Source organism: Salmo salar, chromosome ssa01 (assembly GCF_905237065.1).
Source record: "Salmo salar chromosome ssa01, Ssal_v3.1, whole genome shotgun sequence".
Classification (NCBI taxonomy): Eukaryota; Metazoa; Chordata; class Actinopteri; order Salmoniformes; family Salmonidae; genus Salmo; species Salmo salar.
In genome coordinates, this window is record NC_059442.1 from 64,718,989 (window position 1) to 64,734,641 (window position 15,653).

General features: G+C 41.8%; 1 protein-coding gene across 1 annotated transcript in view; it reads right to left on the reverse strand.

Moving 5' to 3' along the window:
• Positions 1 to 15,653, reverse strand: part of LOC106608714 (VPS10 domain-containing receptor SorCS1-like) — a 109,264-nt gene that overhangs the window by 40,601 nt on the left and 53,010 nt on the right. The window contains exons 6-16 of the mRNA XM_014206816.2: positions 15,489 to 15,553; positions 13,946 to 14,064; positions 13,638 to 13,727; positions 12,791 to 12,970; positions 8,378 to 8,524; positions 8,182 to 8,284; positions 7,617 to 7,693; positions 7,134 to 7,225; positions 6,801 to 6,908; positions 6,372 to 6,489; positions 5,492 to 5,625 (exon numbers count right to left, since the gene is read on the reverse strand). Of these exons, the coding sequence (XP_014062291.1) occupies positions 5,492 to 5,625; positions 6,372 to 6,489; positions 6,801 to 6,908; positions 7,134 to 7,225; positions 7,617 to 7,693; positions 8,182 to 8,284; positions 8,378 to 8,524; positions 12,791 to 12,970; positions 13,638 to 13,727; positions 13,946 to 14,064; positions 15,489 to 15,553 (1,233 nt within the window). The remainder of the gene's footprint in view (positions 1 to 5,491; positions 5,626 to 6,371; positions 6,490 to 6,800; positions 6,909 to 7,133; positions 7,226 to 7,616; positions 7,694 to 8,181; positions 8,285 to 8,377; positions 8,525 to 12,790; positions 12,971 to 13,637; positions 13,728 to 13,945; positions 14,065 to 15,488; positions 15,554 to 15,653) is intronic.

A 15,653-nucleotide genomic window follows, 5' to 3' on the forward strand; every position in this document is an offset into this window, starting at 1 on the left:
TTTGAACAAAACTACATTCGTTATGGACCTGTGATACCTGGAAGTGACATCTGATGAAGAGAATCAAAGGTAATGGATTATTTACATAGTATTTTCGATTTTAGATCTCCCCAACATGACGTCTAGTCTGTATCGCAACGCGTATTTTTCTGGGCGCAGTGCTCAGATTATTGCAAAGTGTGATTTCCCAGTAAGGTTATTTTTAAATCTGGCAAGTTGATTGCGTTCAAGAGATGTAAATCTATAATTCTTTAAATGACAATATAATATTTTACCAATGTTTTCTAATTTTAATTATTTAATTTGTGACGCTGACTTGACTGCCGGTTATTGGAGGGAAACGATTTCCTCAACATCAATGCCATAGTAAAACGCTGTTTTTGGATATAAATATGAACTTGATAGAACTAAAAATGCATGCATTGTCTAACATAATGTCCTAGGAGTGTCATCTGATGGAGATTGTAAAAGGTTAGTGCATCATTTTAGCTGGTTTTATGGTTTTGGTGACCCGGTCTTTGAATTGACAAAACATTACACACAACTCTTGTAAATGTACTGTCCTAACATACTCTAAATTTATGCTTTCGCCGTAAAACCTTTTGAAATCGTAAAACGTGGTTAGATTAAGGAGATGTTTATCTTTCAAAGGGTGTAAAATAGTTGTATGTTTGAAAAATTTGAATTTTGACATTTATTTGGATTCAAATTTGCCACTCTTGAAATGCACCTGCTGTTGATGGAGTGCACCACGGGTGGCACGCTAGCGTCCCACCTAGCCCATAGAGGTTAAAGAAGTTGAACACAAGACAGATCATTGAGTGGATAAAGGATGAACAACGGTGTTGGAAATGTGGACGATACCACAAATCTGATGCTTGCACCCTCAAACAACCCAGACATGCACTGAGCAGCACCTAATGATCCTTCACGATTCCCTCCAGCATGACCAAAAGTGCATTCTCACGGGGAGTGTCCCTACTACTTAAGCCCCATTTATATCTGCCCCTAACATGTGTCCTTTGTCCTGATCTTGTCTGTTTACACTTATAAGATCTGATCACAATCAGACGACAATGCATCTTTTAATCATAAACACCTGTCTACAAATGCTGCCACTGTCAAAATGTGGACAAAATCAGAACAAAGGATGCATGTTAGAACCAGGTATAAACATGGTTAAAGATGTACCTGGACAGACCCAACCGATCACAGAAATGTATGCTGAAGGTTGTGAAACTTCTACTTCACAATGGAGATAGAGATGTCTACCTGCCTTCTTGATCTTATCCTTAAAACTACTTTTAACTGTGTCTAAGGTAGTTAGTGTCAATAATTCTATGAATACAGTTATAAACAGCATGTCATTATGTTGTTATTTTTTATTTTTTTACTGCCGATGCGGAGCCCCATCGGGCCTTCACAACTGGACCACCGACGTTATCTGCCCGAGGGAGTTATCCAACTGGCCCCTCCGTTGCGACATAACCTGAACGCCCATCTGCGGCTCGCTAATCGTTAGCTATCTTATTGGCTGCTATCGGACAACTTTTTTGGGCCACTATAACTATAACTATTTTGCCAATTGGACTGGTCCCCCCTACCACACGGAACCCCACTAATCTACAGACGGAAACACACGAGGTGGCTAAAAACAGACCTCCCTCCATCTCCTACCAGCTTGCTACCTATGGCTCGGCTAGCTATCTAATTCTCACTGGACCCTTTGATCACTCGGCTAAGCATGCCTCTCCTTAATGTCAATATGCCTTGTCCATTGCTGTTCTGGTTAGTGTTTATTGAATTATTTCACTGTAGAGCCTCTAGCCCTGCTCATTATACCTTATCCAACCTCTCAGTTCTTCCACCCACACATGCTATGACATCTTCTGGTTTCAATGATGTTTCTAGAGACAATATCTCTCTCATCATCACTAAATGCCTAGGTTTACCTCCACTTTATTCATATCCTACCATACCTTTGTCTATACATTATACCTTGAAGCTATTTTATCGCCCCCAGAAACCTGCTCCTTTTTCTCTCTATTCCGGACGTCACAGACGACCAATTCTTATAGCTTTTAGCTGTACCCTTATCCTCATCCTTCTCTGTTCCTCTGGTGATGTTGAGGTGAATCCAGGCCCTGCAGTGCCAAGGTCCACTCTTACTCCCCAGGTGCTCTCTTTTGATGACTTCTGTAACCGTAATAGCCTTGGTTTCATGCATATTAACATTAGAAGTCTCCTCCCTAAGTTTGTTTTATTCACTGCTTTAGCACACTCTGCCAACCCGGATGTCCTAGCTGTGTCTGAATCCTGGCTTAGGAAGTCCACCAAAAACTCTGAAATCTTCATCCCTAACTACAACGTTTTCAGACAAGATAGAATGGCCAAAGGGGGCGGTGTTGCAATCTACTGCAGAGATAGCCTGAAGAGTTCTGTCCTACTATCCAGGTCTGTACCTAAACAATTTGAACTTCTACTTTTAAAAATCCATCTCTCTAAAAACAAGTCTCTTACCGTTGCCGCCTGCTATAGACCAGCCTTGGCCCCCAGCTGTGCTCTGGACACCATATGTGAACTGATTGCCTCCCATCTATCTTCAGAGCCCGTGCTACTAGGTGACCTAAACTGGGACATGCTTAACACCCCAGCCATACTACAATCCAAGCTTGATGCCCTCAATCTCACACAAATTATTAATGAACTCACCAGGTACCACCCCAAAGCCGTAAACATTGGCACCCTCATAGATATCACCCTAACAAACTTGCCCTCTAAATACACCTCTGCTGTTTTCAACCAAGATCTCAGCGATCACTGCCTCATTGCCTGCATCCGTAATGGGTCAGCGGTCAAACGACCTCCACTCATCACTGTCAAACGCTCCCTTAAACATTTCAGCGAGCAAGCCTTTCTAATTGACCTGGCCCTGGTATCCTGGAAGGATATTGACCTCATCCCATCAGTAGAGGATGCCTGGTTATTTTTTTTAAATGCCTTCCTCACCATCTTAAATAAGCATGCCCCATTCAAGAAATTTAGAACCAGGAACAGATATAGCCCTTGGTTCTCTCCAGATCTGACTGCCCTTAACCAACACAAAAACATCCTGTGGCGTTCTGCATTAGCATCGAACAGCCCCCGTGATATGCAACTTTTCAGGGAAGTTAGAAACCAATATATACAGGCAGTTAGAAAAGCCAAGGCTAGCTTTTTCATGCAGAAATTTGCTTCCTGCAACACAAATTCAAAAAAGTTCTGGGACATTGTAAAGTCCATGGAGAATAAGAACACCTCCTCCCAACTGCCCACTGCACTGAGGATAGGAAACTCTGTCACCACCGATAAACCCACTATAATTGAGAATTTCAATAAGCATTTTTCTACGGCTGGCCATGCTTTCCACCTGGCTACCCCTACTGCAGTCAACAGCACTGCACCCCCCACAGCTACTCGCCCAAGCCTTCCCCATTTCTCCTTCTCCCAAATCCATTCAGCTGATGTTCTGAAAGAGCTGCAAAATCTGGACCCCTACAAATCAGCCGGGCTAGACAATCTGGACCCTTTCTTTCTAAAATTATCTGCCGAAATTATTGCAACCCCTATTACTAGCCTGTTTAACCTCTCGTGTTGTCTGAGATTCCCATAGATTGGAAAGCAGCTGCTGTCATCCCCCTCTTCAAAGGAGGGGACACTTGACCCAAATTGCTACAGACCTATATCCATCCTACCCTGCCTTTCTAAGGTCTTCGAAAGCCAAGTCAACAAACATATTACCGACCATTTCGAATCCCACCGCACCTTCTCCGCTATGCAATCTGGTTTCAGAGCTGGTCATGGGTGCACCTCAGCCCCGCTCAAGGTCCTAAACGATATCGTAACCGCCATCGATAAGAAACAATACTGTGCTGCCGTATTCATTGACCTGGCCAAAGCTTTCGACTCTGTCAATCACCATATCCTCATCGGCAGACTCAATAGCCTTGGTTTCTCAAATGGTTGCGTCGCCTGGTTCACCAACTACTTCTCTGATAGAGTTCAGTGTGTCAAATCGGAGGGCCTGTTGTCCGGACAACTGGCAGTCTCTATGGGGGTGCCACAGGGTTCAATTCTTCGGCCAACTCTTTTCTCTGTATACATCAATGATGTCGCTCTTGCTGCTGGTGAGTCTCTGATCCACCTCTACGCAGACGACACCATTCTGTATACTTCTGGACCTTCTTTGGACACTGTGTTAACAACCGTACAGACGAGCTTCAATGCCATACAACTCTCCTTCCGTGGCCTCCAACTGCTCCTAAATACATTAAAACTAAATGCATGCTTATCAACCGATCACTGCCTGCACCTGCCCGCCTGTCCAGCATCACTACTCTGGACGGTTCTGACTTAGAATATGTGGACAACTACAAATACCTAGGTGTCTGGTTAGACTGTAAACTCTCCTTCCAGACTCACATCAAACATCTCCAATCCAAAGTTAAATCTAGAATTGGCTTCCTATTTCGCAACAAAGCATCCTTCACTCATGCTGCCAAACATACCCTCGTAAAACTGATCATCCTACCGATCCTCGACTTCGGCGATGTCATTTACAAAATAGCCTCCAATACCCTACTCAACAAACTGGATGCAGTCTATCACAGTGCCATCCGTTTTGTCACCAAAGCCCCATATACTACCCACCACTGCGACAGGTACGCTCTCGTTGGCTGGCCTTCGCTTCATAATCGTCGCCAAACCCACTGGCTCCAGGTCATCTACAAGACCCTGCTAGGTAAAGTCCCCCCCAGCAGGTATATCTTTCTGGTCACCCCCAAAGCCAATTCCTCCTTTGGCCGTCTCTCCTTCCAGTTCTCTGCTGCCAATGACTGGAACGAATTACAAAAATCTCTGAAACTGGAAACACTTATCTCCCTCACTAGCTTTAAGCACCAGCTGTCAGAGCAGCTCACAGATCACTGCACCTGTACATAGCCCATCTATAATTTAGCCCAAACAACTACCTCTTCCCCTACTGTATTTATTTATTTTATTTATTTTCCTCTTTTGCACCCCATTATTTATTTCTACTTTGCACTTTCTTCTACTACAAATCTACCATTCCAGTGTTTTACTTGCTATATTGTATTTACTTTGCCACCATGGCCTTTTTTGCCTTTACCTCCCTTATCTCACCTCATTTGCTCACATTGTATATAGACTTATTTTTCTTATTATTGACTGTATGTTTGTTTTACTCCATGTTTAACTCTGTGTTGTTGTATGTTGTCAAACTGCTTTGCTTTATCTTGGCCAGGTCGCAGTTGTAAATGAGAACTTGTTCTCAACTTGCCTACCTGGTTAAATAAAGGTGAAATAAAAAATAAAAATAAAATAAATTGTGCTCCAATGATGCCTTCTTAAATTGCCACTGGAAGGATTAATAAAGACTGTATGGAATTGAATGTCATATATTATCGACCGTAGCAGCCAGTAGTCTCCTCACCACTCAAAGTCAGCCTCGGTGCATGGACAGGAGTCTGACATCTGGGGGATGTAATGATCGCTGGTTTTGACACATCTGGTGTCGGGCTTCAGATTCTGAAAGATTCTCTTCACTCCCATAATGCAGACTTTACCCTGTGAGAAATAATGTATTATTTGAAATAATTAACTACAACATTTCAGAATTTACTTTATTTTTGGATGTGTCACACCCTGATCTGTTTCACCTGTCTTTGTGCTTGTCTCCACCCCTACAGGTGTTCCCATTATCCCCTGTGTATTTATACCAGTGTTCTCTGTCTGTTGCCAGTTTGTCTTGTCTTGTCAGGTCTTACCAGCGTGCTTTCCCTTCTTCCTTTTTCTCAAGTTCTGTTTCCTAGTTTTCCCGGTTCTGACTATTCTGCCTGCCCTGACCGCGAGCCTGCCTGCCGTGCTGTACCTGCCTGACTCTGACCTAATTACGAACCTTTGCCTGCCCTGACCCCGAGCCAGCATGCCGTCCTGTACCTGCCTGACCACGAACCCCTGCCTGTCCTTGACCTGCTCTTTGCCTGCCCCGTGTTTACAATAAATATCTGAGAACTGTACTATCCACCTCCTGTGTCTGCATCTGGGTCCTATCCTGAGTTGTGATAGGATGTAACAGTTTCAAAGAAAAGCCTCTGAGTGATGAAGTTCTCTTAATATATATATTTTTAAAGTACATGAAAATGTGTATAATTGCTAATTTGTTCTGAAAGTGAATACATAGAAAGTATCCATAATTTTGAGACAAATTTGAGATAGAAAATGGGTGCGATAGGACATTTCTCTTCATACTGTATTCCATTGAACTAAAGTGCCCAAAGCCATTACAAATGTACCAAAGTGGTTGCTCTTACGTCATTGTGCAGCTGCCAGGTCTGATAGTCGTCTGTGTTACACCTTCTGTTAAAGATGGCCTTGAAGTCAATTTTGACAAGCTGCCACTCAGAACGATGGCTGAAATGGCCAAATATTCTGCAAACACAAAAAGTAAAGGATGGTGAAAAATATCTGAAAAAAAGGGTTGCTAGCTAAAATGTATTAAGTGAAATACCTTTTTATCATTAAAGTGGGAGATGAAAGGTTGCCTGAGCTAACCACAAGGGATTTGTACAATGACTCAGAAGAGTAAAAAGAGAAAATAAATAAAAAGTGTCTAACTTCTGACAGCGAGTACATTTTTTCACTGTGTTTGAAACAGACATTCTTTTCAAAACGTCCATTAAACTTTCAACGCATTGGAAAATACATACTATTAACCATAGAGTATTTGTTTTGATTCTTACGTCATGATGAGGGTGTCTTCCCCTGGCTCTCCTAAGACTCCGTCTACATAGAGAGGAGAGGGGGTGAAGCTGTATTTGTTCCAGCGTTTTCCCTCATCAAAACTCAGCCTGGATGGAGAAACAACATGTTGGCTCTCATGCATGGCTCATGTGGAACCCTCACCATGCATAGAATAGATTGTACTGTAACATTAACATTAGGTGGACTTTCAGTGCTTACATAATACAGTCCATAAAACATTTATAGGCAAATGTAATTCAAATCGACAAATGTAATTTAATGTTGATGCTGTAACAGTATGCACAGAAGTTGAATGTTAAAGGAAACAATACCAGATATGTCTGATGGGGAGAGGTGTGTGTCGAATGGCCACTAGGGCACCACCCTGGTTAAGAAAGAGGACACTATACTCCTCCTCAAATACCTACAAACAGGACAGGATTTCATCACATTTTCAAAGGTTAGAGATGTGCATTCACGTATCCTTTTGATGAGTGATAGACTTGTATCACTATAGGCTACTGCTATTCTTCTATATCATGTAACACAGCCACATATTACATTTTATTTTTAAGTGAGAAAACATCAAATAGTATCAGCTCCTAAGAAGTTCTATGGAAAAAATAATAAAAACTTCCTTAAACCAGTATACATGGCATGTGATCAAGGGTAATGTCAAACAATATCATACATTATACATCCAGAGTTTGCTCCCTCCAAATTACTGAGTTATAAGCAGATTGATATTTTCTTCTATGTGTTGTCTTGATTTTGTGTCACATTTCAGTGGCACCTGTCTCTTTCAGTCACAGTACCTCTCTCCAAGTGTTGCCAGCATCTGAGGTGATGAAAATGCTGACATTATAGGCGGTAAGCTCGGGCCCAATGGTACCTAGATGTAAAAAGCATAGCATAGTTATAGTGTAAACACTTTCATTGTATGCCTTCTTAACCCACATTAAAATATATTTAATGCACAATGAAATAAAAATACAGATGCAAATATTCTGCCACAGGCTACAGCTCTCCTAAAAAGGGAGTATTTACTCAGCCAAAAACAGAGATTCAGAAATTCAAACCTTTTCTTCTGTATCTGTTTTTGCCAAACATCTGGCAGTCTACAGATATGCAGGCATGCTCTGATCAAATTCACAGATCAAACTGAGCTGACTAAAATGTTTTAAGCCAGAATCACAGCATTTACTTTGAGAACAGAGCTAAAAGATAAAATTGGTCTTTAAGGGTGGAAAAAGAGCAGTGTAAGAGTTGAGCAACCACTGCAAATTGTGAACCTTAAGGAGAGCGGAGATCCCTGTGGTAATTGCTAATGAGAGTAAAAATAAACAAAAGACACAGCTAAACATTTCAAATAGTGCCTACCTGATGCTACTATAATTCCTGGAGCTGATTCCTTGCTGACTATGTTTCCAGACGTGTACGGGTTGTCAGACACATGGAGATGCAGGTGTAATGAACAGTAGGGCTGAAAATCAACAAAAGAAAAAAACATAATGTGGTTTATTGACAAATCAGTTATAGGTTTTCAGATATTGGCCACTTTCAAAAGGAGACTCACCTGTACACAGTAGAGTCTGGTTCCCTTCAGATCAGTGGTGGGAGCCTGTAGAAGATGCCAGTCTCGCCCCTTATTGTAAGTGATAAACGTTTTCACTTGGCCCTCGACAACTTTATTTGACAAGAACACCCCTTTTATCCCTGCTACCTAGGAACATTGAGAAACAGACATGAAAAAAAATTAGGGGCAAAAGCTACAACTGTAAATTATTCAAAGATAAGTAAAGCTGAAGCCCTAGTTTTGAGGTGAAAGTGAAGTCTTCTGTACACAATAGCATTTCTGACAGGGAACACTATTTTGGAGAACGTTGCAGACTAGTGGTGGTCTGGGGGTAGAAGCATTTGGCCAGTCTTACAGTTTTTACCATGATGCTCCCTCCTATACTGTCTGCATTTGAGTGATGGAAACGGGGAGAACAAGCCATGGCTCGGGAGCTGGGGTCCCTGATGATCTTTTTGGACTTCCTGCGACACCTGGTGCTGTAAGTGTCCTGGAGGGTAAGCAATGTTCACCCAATCGTGCGTTCGGCTGAGAGTACCACCCTCTGTAGCGCCTTGCGGGCTGCGACAGTGGAGTTGCCGTATCAGGCTGGGATACAGCCCAAACATACACTACCGGTCAAAGGTTTTAGAATACCAACTCATTCAACGGTTTTTCTTTATTTTTACTATTTTCGACATTGTAGAATAATAGTGAAGACATCAACACTATGAAATAACACATATGGAATCATGTAGTAACTAAAAAAGTGTTTAACAAATCAAAATACATTTTATATTTCAGATTCTTCAAATAGCCACCCTTTGCCTACTACATGATTCCATATGTGCTATTTCATAGTTTTGATATCGTCACTACTATTTTACAATGTAGAAAATAGTAAAAAATAAACAATAACCCTTGAATGAGTAGGTGTTCTAAAACTTTTGACCGGTAGTGTATGATCTCAAGGATGCTCCTGTAGAACACTGTGAGGGCCCTCAGGGACATGCCGGATTTCTTCAGCATCCTAAAGTTAAAGAGTTGCTGTCGTGCCTTCTTCACCACGGTGTCTGTGTGGTTTGACCATTTTAGCTCCTCGGAAACGTGAATGAAGAGGAACTTGAAGCTTTTGACCATTGATGCCTGTTTCCTCCTTAAGTCCACAATCAGCTTCTTTGTTTTGCTGGCATTGAGGGAGAGGTTGTTTACCTGTCACCACGTCGTCAGAATTCATACTTTCTCCCTGTAGGCCATATCCTTGTTGTTGGTAATCAGCCCTACTACTGTCGTGTCGTTGGCGAACTTGATGATGGAGTTGGTACTGTGTGAGGCCGCGCAGTCGTGGGTGAACAGGGAGTGCAGCAGCGGACTAAGCACACACCCCTAAGGGGCCCCTGTTTTGAGGGTCAGCGTGGCTGATGTGTTGTTGCCTACCCTCACCACCTGGGGACAGCCCTTCAAGAAGTTCAGAATCCAGTTGTAAAGGGAGGTGTTCAGTCCCAGGGTCCTTAGCTTTGTGATGAGCTTGGAGGGCATTATGGTGTTGAATACTAAGCTGTAGTCAATGAACAGTATTTTCACATACGTAGGTGTTCCTCTTGTCCAGGTGGGAGAGGGAAGTTTGGAGTGCAATAGAGATTGTGTAATCTATGGATCTGTTTGGCGGTATGCGAATTGGAGTGGGTCCAGGGTGTCTGGAAGGTGGTGTTGATGTGAGCCATGACCAGCCTTTCAAAGCATTTCATTGCTACAGATGTGGGTGCTATGGGGTGATTGTCATTTAGACAGGTTACCTTGGCATTCTTGGGCAGAGGGACTATGGAGGTCTGCTTGAAACACGTAGGGATTACAGACTATGTCAGGGAGAGATTGAAAATGTCAGTGAAGACACGTTCCAGCTGGTCAGCGCATGCTCTGAGTCGCATCCTGGTAATCTATCTGGCCCTGTGGCCTTGTGAAAGTTAACCTGTTTACAGGTCTTACTCACAACGGCTACATATAGCATGATCACACAGTCATCCGGAACAGCTGGTGCTCTCATGAATGGTTCAGGTTTGCTTGCCTTGAAGCGAGCATAGAATGCATTTAGGTCATCTGGTAGGGTTGCGTCACTGGCCAGGTTGCGGCTGGGGTTCCCTTTGTAATCCGTGATAGTTTACAAGCCCTGCCACATCCAACGAGCGTCAGCGCCAGCATAGCAGGATTCAATCTTAGTCATGTATTGATGCTTTGCCTGTTGGATTGCTCGTCTGAGGTCATAGAAGGATTTCTGATAAGCGTCCGGATGTGTGTCCCGCTCCTTGAAAGCAGCAACTCTAGCCTTTAGCTTAGTGCAGATGTTGCACTAAGCTAAAATATATAGATAAAAACTCTCTTGGTAAATAGTATTATTTATTAACCTAAAGTTTATCATGAGGGATTTTCACTCAGGCGAGCAGAACCGCGAGACTTAATATTAGAGATCTCACACCAGATGATCTTAACAAAAACCAGCTAGATGTATATTATCCATGCTCTTGTTCAGCCACGACTCAGAGGAACATAGGATATTAGAGTTCTTCAGGTCCCGTTTACAGGCTAGTCTCGAACGGAGCTCGTCCAATTTTTTCTCCAGTGATTGTACGTTCACCAATAGAACAGAGGGTAGAGGCTAATTATTTATTCGCCGTCGTAGTTTCATCAGGGTGCTCGCACGTCAGCCACTCTTACGTCGTCTCTTCCTTTTCTGAGTCTCTGGGATTAGGACCTGGTCTGGGGTGAGCAGTATGTCCCGTGCCGGCGACTCGTTGAAGTAGAAATCTTCCTCCAAATTGAGGTTAATGATTGCTGTTCTGATGTCCAGAACCTCTTTCGGTCACGGTGGAAACATTATGTACAAAATAAATTAATAAGATCAGTGCAAAAAATAGCAGAATTGGTCAGGAGCCCGTAAAACAGCAGCTATTCATCGCAGCGCTATTCTGTATCTAAATAGTGCCTTAAAGAAATACCATTTGTTTGTGAAAAAATGTGAATGGGATAAAAATGTGTTGATATTTGAACTTGTGCTGAGTAGGCTACCGATACTTTTTCAATCCAAAATATTCAGTAAACACAATCGCTGACATAGACTTTTGATTTAGGCCTAATACAGTTGCATAGGGCAGGACTACACAATGCAAACCTGCATAAAGCAAGCTCAGCACTATTATCCAATTGTTCCTTTCTCTGTGTCTGTGTATAGGAAACCCCCCTAGTCCTTTTTTTAAATATAATTAATTTGAACAAGTACAAGGTTTCTGCAGTTTGACAGACTTTCATCCTCCCCAAGGCCAGGAGTTTTTCCAGGAGTATTTTTTAAACCATGTGACTTGATTAGAAAAACTCTGGTCCCATCATAGCTCATATTAAAACTTTTAACAACAGATTAATCACGTCATACCGTATAAAGTCTGGAATTTCACCTGGTTAGGTTATCAGATAAGGAAAAACTACGGGTCCAATAATATTTTTTTCCTCACACCATTATGGGACCTGTGGAGCCACCTCTGGTGCAGGTTCTACAGTAGCTAAGATTGATATAATAGAAGTGAATAATGAATGTGTGTAGACCTGCCAACTTTGCTAATTTACGAATGCTTCATACAGTAACTTATAAAGTTATATCATCATTGTTACACATGGGCATGCTAGTTAATGGCTAACAAAGCTCTATACATAAATACAGATCATAAGGATCTGATCCTGTATGAGTGAATAGATGCTAATCCAGGTTTCTAACAACGCTGCATACTTGGATATTTGTAACGACGGTCGTCAGGAATGGACCAAGGCGCAGCGGGTAGAGTGCTCATAATTAACTTTAATGAAAACACTTATACAAACAAAACAAAACGATGGACGACGAATACAGACTTGAAGGCAAACGACAGCAATTCAAGTGACAACCTCCCACAAATACAAACACACCCTAATATATAGGACTCTCAATCAAAGGCAACTAGACAACACCTGCCTTCAATTGAGAGTCCACACCCCAATTAACTAAACATAGAAACAGACTAACTAGAAAGAACATAGAAATAGACTAACATCGAGCAGTGACCAAAAAACCCCGGAATACATAAATCAACTACCCTCTACATAATACACACACCCCGAACCACATAAACCAAATACCCTCTGCCACGTCCTGACCAGCCTACACTAACCAAATAATCCTCATACTGGTCAGAACGTGACAATATTGCAGTTCATCATGACTAATGTATGTGTTTGCTTGAGTTCATAACGTAGGAAATGAGGAGGAACAGCCAGGATCAGGGCTTCAACAAGACCTCCAGCTCTTACAGGGCAAGTACACTCCAGTACCATCTGGTTGAGACCTCTTGGCAGAAGTGGTAGTGTGCATACAAACAGGGATGGCAGTCTAACTAAGCCATTGCTACATACCTCATAGAGGTCTATCATGATGTTGCCCTCTGGTCCCCCACTGCTCACTATGTTCTCCAGGGCCAGAGTGAAGAAGAGTCCTCGGGCCTCTGACATGTACAGGTTGTAGGAGTCATTCTGGTGCCAGTCCTGCACTGCTGCTACCACCTGGTTATCATCTGTGCTGATTATCTGCAAGTCCTGGTTAAGGAATTATGAGTTAGGATACTATATCATACAATATAATCCAAATACAAAACTTAATTTCGTTTCAGGGCTGCAGTGGTCCCACTGGGCATAAACTGGTTGAATCAACGCTGTTTCCATATCATAAAAAATAAATCAATGTGACGCTGTTGAATCAATGTGGAAAACTGACTGGATTTTCAAAAAGTAATTTAAGTAAAAACATTTGGGGAATGTTCGTCTTTTTTTTTACCTAACTTTTAACCTAAATCTAATGATATGGTTCACATTTCTTTTGATTTCACATTGAATTCATGTTATCTGACAACTCAATAAAATGTTAGTCAAAACTAGACGTTGAACTGATGTCTGTATCCAGTGGGGTAATTCTGTACGAAACTGTACAACTATTCTATTGTTAGTATGGTGTTTGTACATCTGTTCTGTGTTGGGATTCCTCTGTGAAAGCTTTAATACATTCTTGAAATATTTATTTAAATATACTGTCTATATATATATACTTTCTATTCAATATTTGTATGTTTATTTTATTAAAGTTGGCCTTGGAAAAGCAAGAAAAGCAAGAACATATCTTTTTTAGAAGTGTTATAATATCAAAACAGTTTTTCACTGGATTCATAACAGGATAGTAGTAATACTCAACGTAATATTTCCAACCCACCTTTGGTAATATGTACTTAGGTAGCTTCATTGGGAAGAAAGCATTTCTTTTGTAAGACACATAATGGACAGGCCGGCCACCCATTGGTACCTAGAGAAACCAAGCAATTTTTATTTCATTTAGAGCAAAATTATTACAATGAATCACTGTAAATTGGGCTGACAGACTAATTATGCAATAGTCTTAGTTGTATGTTTTTATACCATACTCTCTTGGTTTATGGTCATTAATACCTACAAGTTTACTGTACATTAAGATGAACAGTTTAAGTGCATTTTTATTATGACAGAAACATTCAGAATTCCCACCTGAATGAAAACATACTGGTCCTGAACGACCAGGGAATCGGGGCTGATAAATCCAGGGAAAGGCCTGCCTTTGTTGGCCTCTGAGCAGTTCTGCAGCTTACATGTTATATACTGGGACCCTATAACAGACGGTAAATAATTGACACAATGTAACAGGAGAAAATAAGTGCTTCGGGACTATTTCATTGAGTCTAACATTAATTGCATTGATAGTAGAAAGCAGAAAAGCAGGGAAGCCAATTTCTATTTCCACTATTAACAGAGATGGAATGAGTGTCCCTGCGTGTTAGCTACAGCCAAATGAGCCATTCTCCTCAGGGACAAGACATTAACACTGGAGCCCTTAAGGAACAGACGTTCTCAACACTCCGTCCAACTTAAGAGCCCAGTCCGACCAATTGCCCCTTACATCAGGGGTTCACAAACCTTTTCACTCGCCACCCCGCCCCCCCTTCCAGCATTCGTGAACATCCTGCGCCCCCCCCCCCTGCGTGCGCACGGGCCATGTCTATCTCTATGGGCACAACCCCTGTTCATGACACAAACTGTTCATACCCCTCTTGTTGGTGGGGAGAATTTTGCAGTTTAAAGCTTATTTCCTGCAATTCTTCACATTTTGTTATGGGGTGCAAAGAACATTTTGCCGTTTTAAAGCAAATGTTCTTGCAATTCTATAAATTTTGCTATGTTTAATGTGTATTCATGTGATATTTGAGTGAGAAAAAAATTACAACAATATCTATGGGCTAAAAAACCTAAATAAAAAAAGCATTAGCTGACATGGGCTAGTTGATCTAGACATTTCTTAGAAATTATAAATAGCTCTCTAAGGTATGCAATGACTAACATGACGAGAGGAACTGATGATGCACTACCCAATTTTGAAATTGCACCTTCTGCGTTCTAATGTACTGTACTAGAAGAACACCTGCTCTTTCTATGACATAAACTGACCAGGTGAATCCAAGCAAAAGCTATGATCCCTTATTGATGTCACTTGTTCAATCCACTTCAATCGGTGTAGATGAAGGGGAGGAGACAGGTTAAGCCTTGAGACAGTTGAGACATGGATTGTTTATGTGTGCCATTCAGAGGGTGAGACAAAAGTGCCTTTGAACTGGTATGGCAGTATGTGCCAGGCGCACCGGTTTGAGTGTGTCAAGAACTGCAACGCTGCTGGGTTTTCCATGCTCAACAGTTTCCCGTGTGAATCAAGAATGGTCCACCACCCAAAGGACATCCAGCCAACTTGTCACAACTGTGGGAAGCATTGGAGTCAACATAGGCCAGCACCTTGTAAAGCAGGGATCATCAACTAGATTAAGCCTCAGGCAGTTTTTTTTCTTGAGCGGATAGTCGGGGGCCGGAATAAAATAACAAATAATTTGTAGACTGCAAGTCTGCCCTGTTGGCTGCCAGTTGGGGAACCCTGCTGTATAGGCTGTTTAGCAGATAGAAAACGTCACTTGTGTGTGAAAATGATCCCAAGAATCCCTATAATAAAGTCCTCAAATATGATGTCCTACATGTGATGATGACTCACGTCTGTCAGAAACACTGGTCTCCAAGTGAATCATTCCTGGCTCTTTGTCCAAACCCAATTTTGACCTGTGGGGACAGGAGAGACAACTGAGGAACATAGCAAAACATCTATCCAATTATGATATGTGCATCATATGGTAAGTATTTGTGGATTTGTAGTAGTATC